The sequence below is a fragment of the Moschus berezovskii genome, chromosome 27, assembly GCF_049115385.1.
Source record: "Moschus berezovskii isolate FMDL1 chromosome 27, NW_MosBer_1.0, whole genome shotgun sequence".
Classification (NCBI taxonomy): Eukaryota; Metazoa; Chordata; class Mammalia; order Artiodactyla; family Moschidae; genus Moschus; species Moschus berezovskii.
Window position 1 is genome coordinate 4,269,671 of NC_142486.1, and position 10,498 is coordinate 4,280,168.

Sequence of the window (10,498 nt, forward strand, 5' to 3'; positions counted from 1 at the left end):
CGTTGCCCCAGGCAGCCCCTCCCCACCCTCCTTCCTGACTCAGTGTTTCACTACCGGTATGAATAGAAACTTTCCAAGACTTAAAAAGTCTGGATTCAGAGAGAAACTCACAGGTTCTTTGGTGCTTTGCTACTCAGAGTGGGTCCTCCGACCAGCAGCACCAGCTTTACCTGGGAGCTCGTTAGAGACACAGGCTCTGGGGCTCTGCGCCCCTGACCTGCATCATAACAAGGTCTCTGAGGACCTTCCCCCAGTGTATGGGCAGCAGTGTGTGAGCGCACTGCTTCCCGGGAGCAGTCTCCAGACCAGCGGGTAAAATCACCGTGAACTTGATGGAATTCTCAGAGCCCCCTCTCTCCCCCACTGGCCTGTTAAAAACAAAAGCTGCGGGAGAAGGGGTTGCCACGAGTGCTTCCACAGGCCCTCCAAGGGGTTCTGAGGCTCACGAGTTGGGGACCCACTGGTAGCTGGTTAGTTGGTTTGTCTCCTGTTTAAGGCTTATTCGTTTTTGAGTCAAAACACGGCATTTTACTAGATTGAACGGTAAACAGGCAGGTGTAGTGCCTTTCTCTGAGCCTCTGAAAGGAGCAGATGTGGTTGTTAACTTGATCTCCACGTGTGGAGAGAATTTTCTAGCTCCCTGTGAGGATGGTGAGTGGAGACCATCATTATTTGGTATCAGTGGTAAGGATTTCTCCTTGTAGAACTGTTTTCCACAGTAACCTCTACACAGATCCATCTGTTTATACCTGTGGCCTTCACTCTGCACCCTGTGTAGCGCAGGGCTGCGAAAATGACCACACGGAGCTCACAGCATACAAAAGGAGCTTAATCATTGAGGAGAAAAGCCAGCAGTTACTCCTTGACTTTTAAAAATGTTTGTCAAAACATTTAAAACTCTCGCATTATCTAGTTACAGATGTATACAGACATGAAAAGTTATAAAACTACAATGGTGAGTGAAAGTGAGTAGTTTGAGCAGTGCCCGGCTTAATCTCGTCCCGTAATTTAGGATACGGAGTGAGCACCTTTCATGTGGTGACTTGTCACTCTGCTTGCCAAGTTTGCATCAGCTTCTGGCATTTTGTCTTGGGCACTTTCGATGCTGGGATCTGTCCCCAAGGGTCCTTTCCTGGGGATGTCTGCGTCCTCTTCCTGTTTGATAAGCCGCCCTCACTCTGCGCTGGATGGTGGCGCAATCACCTGTTGTCCTGGGACCATGCCCCAGCATCAGCTGTCCTGTCTGGGACGCCGCGTGTTTGATTTCCACTTCCACCACCATCCCTTCTCATTGCTTGGCTGCACTTTCATTTCTGTTGGCTGATTCCTTCTTTCAAGGATGTCAGTGGGTTTATCACTGGGAGATAGGAGGCAGCACAGCTGTGCACACTGCCGCTGTATGAACCGACTCACATGCTCGGCGACCAGCCACCAGAGCTTCTGAGAGAAGTGAGCACTGTCCCCAATCAGGAGACACGTGGTGGGTCACATCGCGTGCTGTGGACTTGAAGCGCTCAGGCAGTCAGTCATTCTACCTGGGTAACTGACGCTCGACCATGTGGCTGGGTGATATGTAGTAAGCCGCAGGAACTGGAATCCACACGGGTCAGAGAGGCAGCCTGTATGTTTCAAAGGAAGAACCTGAGGCAGTGGAGCTTAAAATTTTCTCTCTTCACAGGTTAATCTCACCCTACAGATGAAGATACTCGAGCAAGAGAAAGAAATTCAAGAACTAAGGAAGCAGCTAAGTCTCCTCTCTCAGGACAAAGGGGTAAAGGGTGACATGAGAGACGGCGGTGTGCCCGTCTAGCTGCATGGGCTCTATAAAGAGGAAAGTGGACTTGAACTCTTCAGCCTAAACAGTCAACTGGAGTGTAAATTTTCAACGTTTCCTAGGATGTAGCTGGTGTAACTCTAATAGTAATCCTCTTCAGGACTCCTCACAGTAAGGTTCTGACTGCCTTTTCAGGCTGGCATTTTGCGCGTGAGACCGCTGGTGGTGAACCCTGCTCTCGTCTGTCCATTCTCTTGCCCCGTGTGTTCCTTCTCCTGGATGTTTTGCCTTGATATTACCACCCCTCCAACCCCTGACCGTGAAATGCAGGCTCTTCCTCAGCACCTGAGTGCTGCCTGCTGACCACATGCTCCTCTAGAATGTTCTGCCGCAGAGACACAGTGTGTTCTGAACCTCTCTCTGCCGGAGCCCAGGCGCGCGTGCTTGTTGGCTGCTGAGTTGACAGCTGCTGGCCCCTCGCCCTCCACACTACTGCCCAATTCACTACTGGGCATCAGCCGGCAGCATGGCGCACGTCACCCAGCCCGTTCCTGTTCTCTTCACCTTCACCCGGCATCCCCCCAAAACCCACACCCCGCCCAAAGCTTTGTGCTTCTCTGCCCCAAAACCATTGCCAGGCAGCTGTGTGCTCGGCGTCCCTGCCTTTGCCCTGTGTGGTTCCCACGGGCTTCCTCCTCACAGACCTGCGTCCCCCAGACCTACATTCCTCAAGGCAGCGACGTGACATTCACGTTTGCCCCCGATGTGCCCGCCGTATTGCCAGCAGCTGTCATGGTATACCGCACACAATGTCCATGGATTTTAAATAAAGTGAAACCCACAATTATGTGATGCTTTTATTGTTACTTGACCCTTGGTCTAAATAAAGGCTTTGATTTTAGTACGAGTCCCTTTATCAATAGTAGGCACAAAACAGCACCATTCTTAAAATCGAAACCCTTGAAGTTCAGTGGCCGAGCTTCACTGAAGGAGCTTGAGGGCCGTGTGGAAAGGGGCCAGGTTTTCACAGGCCCGCATCCACTTCTGCACATTGGCCGGTGCCGTCCCCTCACAGCCCCCCATCTGCCGGAGCACGGACCACAGCACCACATCTGCCACCGTGAGCTCGTCCCCCACGAGCCAGGGGGTCTTCCCGAGGGCAGAGTTCATGGAGCGGAACACGGCGGCCTTCTCTTTACTGCTGCCCTCTTTCAGCTGAAAAATAGCTATATCCACCCAGCTATCTATGAGGGTTAACTTCACAGCATCCTGCTTCTGGCCAAAGAGCGAGAACAGGAAGCGGGCAATGTTCCCTTCCCCTTCGATGGGACACATCGTCTGGACGCTGAACTTCATCTGCGTCTTCGGCACTGAAAGGAATAATTACCATGAGACATCAGCAAGGGCGGCATCACCAGAGAAGTGTTTCTGCAGTGTGGCACGGGGGTGGGGGGTCCCTGTCAGTCATGCACCTGGTGGTACTTAAAAGGTTCATAATATTCAAGAAAGTTTAGGTTAAAAGAGTGCCAGCTATATTATCAAGTAACCATCTCTGGTATTTGGTAATGACAGCATTCAAGCTGGAAGGACCTCCAACCGTCTGTACCCCAGGATCTGGCGATGAGGACTGGGAACCAGGGGTCTCGTGTACCAGCGAGACCTGCTGCCCTAGCCCTGACTCTCGGGCCTCACGGGATGTACATGAGCTCACGTCCCTCTAGGAACCTGACTGGAGAGGTGCCCTGCCTTCCTTCATCAGGTCATGTCTGTTAAGAAAGAAGACCAGTGTTCCCCGCCCCCACATCACGACAGGCTTTGGAACGTGCCAGCGGCACTCTCCTGCCTTGGCTGCGTGGACCAGATTTCCCCCGCCCTGGACTGAGTTAGGACCTGCGCCTTCCCAGATAATGGAGCCCATCTCTGGATAAGGATGCCTCTGCTCCTGCAGAGCCCTCAGGGACTTCCTAGACTCGGAGAGGGTCAGACCTGAGGGTGGACGGCCGAGGAGCCCCGTGCCGCCCCTTCCTGTTCATGTGGTGGGCATCTAAGCCCGTCCCTGCTGCTCACCGTCCTTCCAGATCAGGGTGAAGCCCAGCTGGTACTCGTGGCGGGGCCGCTGCCTCGTCTGCTCGCCAAAGCACTGGAGGAGGTTGGCCGGCACGCTCTGGACGGCTGAGTGTGTGTGTACCGAGGACAGAACCCTGTAGCGGTCGCACAGCAGCTGGTGCAGCACGAGCAGGGCGAGGGGCGGCGAGGCGGGGCTGGCATTGACCACGATGTCCTTCAGCGCCCCGTGGTCCTGGGGAGCGGCAGACCGCCGCGGGGCAGGGACACCACCACGTGAGTCAGAGCCCGACCAGGCTCAGCTCGTGCAAGTGCCACCTCCTGGAAGGTGCCACTGGCACCCCAGCCTCCGCTGAGTGACTCTAGTCCCTCCAGCCCCACAAGGACACTCCCACCAACAACTGACTTTACCGTCAAGTCAGCACAACACGGTAGGAAGGACACTTCTGTTTTTCCCCAATTTCTACAGCAATGTGGTTTATGTGTCAATGAGGAGCCCCTTGGGGCTTTTCAGGTGGCTTAGCAGTAAAGAATCCACCTGCTAATGCAGGAGACTTGAGACATGGGTTCGACCCCTGGGTTGGAAAGATCCCTTGGAGTAGGAAATAGCAAACTGCTCTAGTATTCTTGCCTGGGAAATTCCACGGACAGAGGAGCCTGGTGGGCTACAGTCCATGGGTTGCAGAGTTGGACATGACTGAGTGACTGAGCACGGCACAGAAGAGCCCTGAGGAAAAGGGTCCTGGCTAAGGGAGACTGTGAATTAAAGTGCTGAAATGCACTGCCTTTTTGTTTGCTAAATTTAATTACAGGTGATTTATGACATGCACTGCCCTTTTAGATGCAGACTATCTTATTTCTGTACTTCCACACTTCGTAACGAATGAACTCGTCCAATACAGCAGAGGCCAAACAGCTTGGCTTTCTGTCCACAGCCCTGCCACAATCTGGCCTCTGGTCTGGTCTGGCCAGGCCACTCTTGACTGATGCCCTTCACGTGGACCTCGGCTGGATGCTCTCCATTTCTCCACACGTATCGTGTTACCTGACCCTGCCTTCTGCAGTATCAAAAGTCATCTGAAGCACCGTGAGCTCGGGGAGGCCCTCTGGCCCTGGGACACCCGACACGACTGTGCTCACTGATTTATCCCCTACGCAGACTGGCTCCCAGGGGACTGGCTGGGTGGGGTGTATGCAAAAGTGAACTGGGTGACGAAGGGACACGTGACTGCAGAGGGACGCATGCTTTCAAAAATAGCTCTGGGCCAGACACTGCAGCACTGCCTCACTTGTTAGGTTTTCGAGCAGGACCATTTCTACCGTCAGTTCTAGGGGTGGTGCTAGCGGGGATTCTTAGGGCGAACCCTTTTGTACCCACTTGTTAACAAGACATTCTTTCTCTGTGTATCGAATTGTTCCCTATATCAGCTTCAGCAACTGAAATTTAATAGAGCAAATGGATTTAAGCAAAGTATGTCTGAGGTATGAGACAGTGACTTGCTTTCGGCAACAAACTGCAGAAGGTTTGGTGAGATATTTGTGCCTGGGCAGCCAAAGCTCTGAAATTCAGGCCCCTCCTGAGGAACAAAGGTTGACTCGGCCGAACGTCAGAGAAGCACTGATGAGCCACCCAACAGCTTCTTCCCCAGGGCTTGGAGGCTGCTCAGAGCTGCTGAGTGGCAGGAAGAAGGGACTCCCGAGCCCCTCCTTTGCCTAAGGGTCCTTCCAGTCTCCTCTGCATCGAGAACTGCAGAGGTGCATTAGCGCTTGCCTGGCTTCACTCACAGCTTACGCATCTGTTCTGTGCAGGTACAATCAGAACAGCAAAAAAGAATGTGCTTTTCACACCATCTCTGAAAACGTGGAAACCCAGGCTTCAGTCACATTAGCACAGTCTTCCAGCACCCACCACCACCCGGCGCTGTGACGTTCTTCAGCTTCCTGAATGAACTTACCTGTCCGAGCATGGCATTTAAGTCCACGGCGCTGGTTGGCAGAGCAGCCGGCTCATCAGCTTGGATTATGTTGGTTACATCCAAGTCTGCATCTGGTGTCTGAATCATCTTGGACAGACCATCCACCGCAGCTTTCAACTCGTACAGACGTTTTAAAATATCGTCTTGGCGGGACTCAAGAGCTAGGAGAGACGGGTCCGAGGCTTCCTAAACAGACCAACATCAGAAGGTTCATCTCCTCTCACGGCAAAGTGCTCTGTTTAAACTTGGCCACTTGCCTTCTACTTAGTTCCATGAATTCATCGAACTTCCTGCCTTTCAAAAGACATCAAAATGAAGTAGCAGGATCATCTCATTTTCCCCAGTCCCATAGGTCCTGAAATCAATCCCCAAATGCTATAAAACAAACAACGCTGCAACTGAAAACCACTTTGAAATTGTAAGGCTCCTACTTCAGGCACTTAAGTCTTTAAAAACAGAGAATGAGAAAAAAAAAAAAAACACAGATTGTTCCTTCTATCAAACTAGTTCAAAATACTTTAAGTAAGTAAATGAACAGAATAAAGATGGTGGGTGGCAGTAAGAATGTGATCAATAATTTATACTAATGGAAGGAGAACGGGGCACACACAACTTAAAAAAAGTGTCTTTAGGTTTGGAAGTATATCCCGGGTGGGCAGGGTGGGGGTGGTAGTGTGTGTGTGTCAGGGTGTGTGTGATCCATGCCCCAAATCATTTTTGCGGCAGTACTGGCACTCCCTTATCTTAGAATTATCTAGAACTTCTTCACTGCTGAAATGTACATGAATACTCACATCCTTCATTCACGGAATCTCTGCACCTTGCTTGCTGGTGGACTGGTATCCCTTAAGTAACTAGTAATATTTGCTGAGGTCTTCCCTGGTGGCTCAGATGGTAAAGAATCCTCCTGCAATGCAGGAGACCTGGGTTCAATCCCTGGGTTGGGAAGATCCCCTGGAGAATGGAATGGAAACCCACTCCAGTATTCGTGCCTGGAGAACCCCCATGGACAGAGCCTGGCAGGCTACAGTCCATGGGGTCGCTAAGAGTTGGACAAACACAATACTTGCTGAGGAATAAATCTCTACATACTTATTTAAAAAGCAATAGTGAGAAACCTCCCAGTAGTAACAATGTGCAGCCTATATCCAGATTCTCAAGCTCTCACAAAAGATAACTCATCTGAGTCAAGAGAACAAAGAACCCCGTAAGCATGAGTTAAGATGCTCTTAAGTAGACAGAAGGGTCATCAAGGGAATGACCTTGAGTCTACAGAAATATGGGCCACAACTGAGCGACTGAACCGAACTGAACTGAACACGAGTGTGGGAAGAGCGCCTGCTCACATTTGTGAGCTGGTGACTTTAAGGAACACTGGGTTCCTCCCCTTGTCGCTCATAACTGCCCTCCTCAAAGATCCAATTCATCACCAGCTGCTGTCCATTTTCCGGAATCCAGTGGCTCATAAGCTGCCTCCATGGTCACCGCCTGAGTCCGAGACACCACTTTCCACCTGACCTCCTTCCACCTGGCCCTCTTCTGATACATCCCTCCTGCCCATCCCCAGGATGGTGGCCAGAAAGCAAAACCACGGCTAAAAAGCAGAGTCCTTAACCTGGCTTGATAAAGAGCTTGTATGGTTGGTCCTCTGGCTACCTCCTCTCCCATCATTCTCCCCCTCGCTTTGCAAACAGGCCACACTGTCCTTTGGGTCCTAGAACGCTCAGGCCGCCACCTGCCCCAGAGCTTTTCTTCATCGACTTCCCTCTGTAACACCCCTCCCCTGGCTCTCGGCTGGTTAATGCCTATTTACCCTACGGCTGGATCTCCACGCTCTCAGCTCCCTCGCCTCCTGCTCTTGTTTAAGATCACATAGCGGAGAAATGCAAGATGACTGCGGTCTGGGTGGAATAAACAGCTCAGTGTGCCAAGTACATAATGGGGTGCTGACCGGAAAAAAGTCTGTTCGCAAGGTGTGTGACCGGTGAGGCCACCACCTGTGTGACATCCTCAGGTTACTCAGTATCACTCCTCCTGAGTAGTACTTCCAATCCTGTAATCCAGCCTGTATGTGTGCGCTGTCTGTGCTCAGCTTTGCTCATTTCTACACATGGCAGTGGCGCCCCTGCCCGACCAGGGCCGGAATACCTACTGTATTCAAAACCCATCAACACTCACTGAAGACTGGACCCAGTACTACATATGGAATGTGACCTGTGTTCAAGAGTCCAACATAGCTTGATCTGAGGAACCTGAGATCTGCCTCACTTTTTTTTAAAGCCTTGCTGTGCGGCATTCGGGACCTCAGTTTCCCAACTAGGGACTGCACCTGTACCCACTGCATTAGTAGGGCAGCGTCTTAACCAGTGGACCCCCAGGAAGTCTCAAACCCACCACTCACTGCAACGCTGGCCTGCCGTTTTCCTTGCTCGGGCTAGACTGTGACTTGGCGTGTCGTGTTTATCCACTTGTGTTATCTACATGTATTTAGAAGTCATGTATTCTTTTCATTGCTCTCATTTCCCCTGGAGATGCTGGGTTTCTAATAATCTTTCTCCACTGTTATAATCTGTAGGTTATTATCTTCTAGGTTGCAAGTTCACAGTTAAATTTCCAAAGAAAGTCAGGCAGCAGACAAAAAAAAAAAGAAAAGAACTTGGTCTCAAAAGAGATGTGATGCTCCCCACTCTGGGGTTTCCTTTTCGGTTCCACGAGTCTGTCCAGTTGAGAGGCACCAGACCGTATGTCTCCAAGGGGATCTCCAGGTAACACTGGACCATGCCTGCATCATTGCCTTAGCTCTGCAGTGAGACAACACTTGTGTTATTTGCTTTCAATCAAACTAAACCAACCACTTCACTTCCAGTCTAGGCAGAAAACTCTTCAGACAAAGGATGACAGGGAAAACGAGTCACAAAAGTTCTCTATTCACTCATCTGAGTCAGAATGGACCAAAAGTCTCTTCTGCAGGGAAATTAAGATGTGTTTGCAGTTTATAAAAAAAAGTCAAAGCTGAACAGCTACTTTACAAAGCAGGCGAAATCAAAATGTCCAATAAACTGTGCTCAACTGATTTAGAGGTCTAGGAGATCTAAACTAAACTGTATTAGGATGTCACTGTACTCCCACCAGCTTTGGGGAGGGTGCCAGCACCAGAAATTCACATACCCTCAAAAAATTATAAAATAGGTAAATACAGCAGTCTTCCCTGGCAGGCCAGTGATTAAGACTCTGCATTTCTACTTCAGGGGGCGAAGGTTCGAATCCAGTTGGGGTACTAAGATTCCGTGTGCTGCAGCATGGCCAAAAAAAATTTTAGAACAATTTAAAAAATCAATAAATAAAATGAATCTCTAAAAAAAAAAGTTCACGTACACTGCAGGTGACAGCATAAACTGGGATGACTGCTTTAAAAGCAACCTAGTCCAGGTGAATATACACCAGCCCACTGAGCCAGCAATCCCATGTCCGTGGTATATACTCTATGCCTGCTCTTGTCCAAGAATATTCACTGCAGAACCGTTCATAACGGCCTAAAATAGAAAACCAGTAGACGCCCATGAGCAGTGGGATGGATAAAGACGTGGCGGCACAGTTACGCCAAGGAGCAGTAAACCAGAGGATGAAGGCGAAGTTTTCTCATGCAGCAAAGTGATTCTTCCAGTCACGTTCAGAAGGGGCAGCCAGACACCGCCGGGCACGCACTGCAGGCTCCCGCTGACACCAAGACCCCACTGTCCAGGGACGCACACCCAGGGGACAAAGAAAAGAGAGAAACGCAGGACACAATGACCGCGCAAGAGTTTTAAGTGGGGGCGCTGACAACGTGTTACCCTGTATGGGTGACCCTGGGATTCGCTTTACGATTCCTTAGAACTCGCCACTGATGTATTCCTCACTCTTCTGTGGGTAAAGTTTGGTTAAAAAAAAAAGTCTAAGCAGTCTTAAGCGGAGGAAAAAAAGATGGGATAGATCTTCCAACGGGTTAAAGTTATGGTCACTCAGAAGCAGGCGGGCGCGTGAGGCTGAGGTGAGGATAGGCGACTGTGTCTAGACGCCACGGTTTGTTCGACACAGTTCAAGTCGCACGGTCCTGACCTGGAGATCCCCATACCCTAGACCCAAACTCTGCGGACCACCGCGGCAGCGCCTGTGCACTGAGCGAGCAAGAGGGCCCCGGGTCGGCGCCGCGGTGGAGCCAGGGCGCCTGCACACTGGACCGGCAAGGCGGTGGGACGCGGGACTTGGCGCCTGCGCACTGGACCGGCAGGCGGTGGGACTCGGGACTTGGCGCCTGCGCACTGGACCGGCAGGCGGTGGGACCGGGGCCTTGGCGCCTGCGCACTGAAAAGGTGGCGGGGCGGGGCAAGGGCCGCGCGTTCCTACCTGCACGTGGTCGGGGGACGGCGCCGGGCTGCCGGTCCTGCCGTGCACGTTGGGGAGCCGGTACATGCAGGTGGGAAGCTCTACGCTGAGAGATCCACTGCCCTCGTGATAGGGCTTTACCTGGTACATCGGCATCCTGGGAAGCAAAGGAGGGAAGGTGGCAGGTGAGAGACACGAACGCTCACAAACCGTCCAAGTCTACGACAGTCTGCAGCCACCTCCTTTCCGACCGGGCTGCGGGCTTTCGGGAAAGCTCAGTTCCTGTGATCTAATTGGCCCCTGCTCTCTCGACGTCACG

At 51.5% G+C, this 10,498-nt stretch overlaps 2 protein-coding genes across 9 annotated transcripts in view; one reads left to right on the plus strand and one right to left on the minus strand.

The window, feature by feature from the left end:
* Positions 1-2,955, plus strand: part of EIF2AK1 (eukaryotic translation initiation factor 2 alpha kinase 1) — a 32,508-nt gene extending 29,553 nt beyond the window's left edge. For all 7 annotated transcript variants that reach the window (XM_055410323.2, XM_088833179.1, XM_055410321.2 and 4 more), the window contains one exon: positions 1,679-2,955. In XM_055410323.2, coding sequence (XP_055266298.2) covers positions 1,679-1,810 — 132 coding nt within the window. In that variant the 3' untranslated portion in view covers positions 1,811-2,955. The remainder of the gene's footprint in view (positions 1-1,678) is intronic.
* On the minus strand, positions 2,618-10,465 carry AIMP2 (aminoacyl tRNA synthetase complex interacting multifunctional protein 2). Of its 2 annotated transcripts, none has more exons than XM_055410327.2 (4): positions 10,321-10,465; positions 5,794-6,000; positions 3,842-4,073; positions 2,618-3,144 (listed from the first exon to the last, which is right to left on the minus strand). In XM_055410327.2, the coding sequence occupies exons 1-4, from the start codon at positions 10,333-10,335 to the stop codon at positions 2,756-2,758; spliced, it is 843 nt and encodes a 280-aa protein (XP_055266302.1). In that variant the 5' UTR covers positions 10,336-10,465; the 3' UTR covers positions 2,618-2,755. The 2 variants fall into 2 exon arrangements, with proteins under 2 accessions (XP_055266302.1, XP_055266301.1); XM_055410326.2 differs by having other exon boundaries at positions 10,201-10,465.
* Between the last annotated feature and the right edge of the window lie 33 nt (positions 10,466-10,498).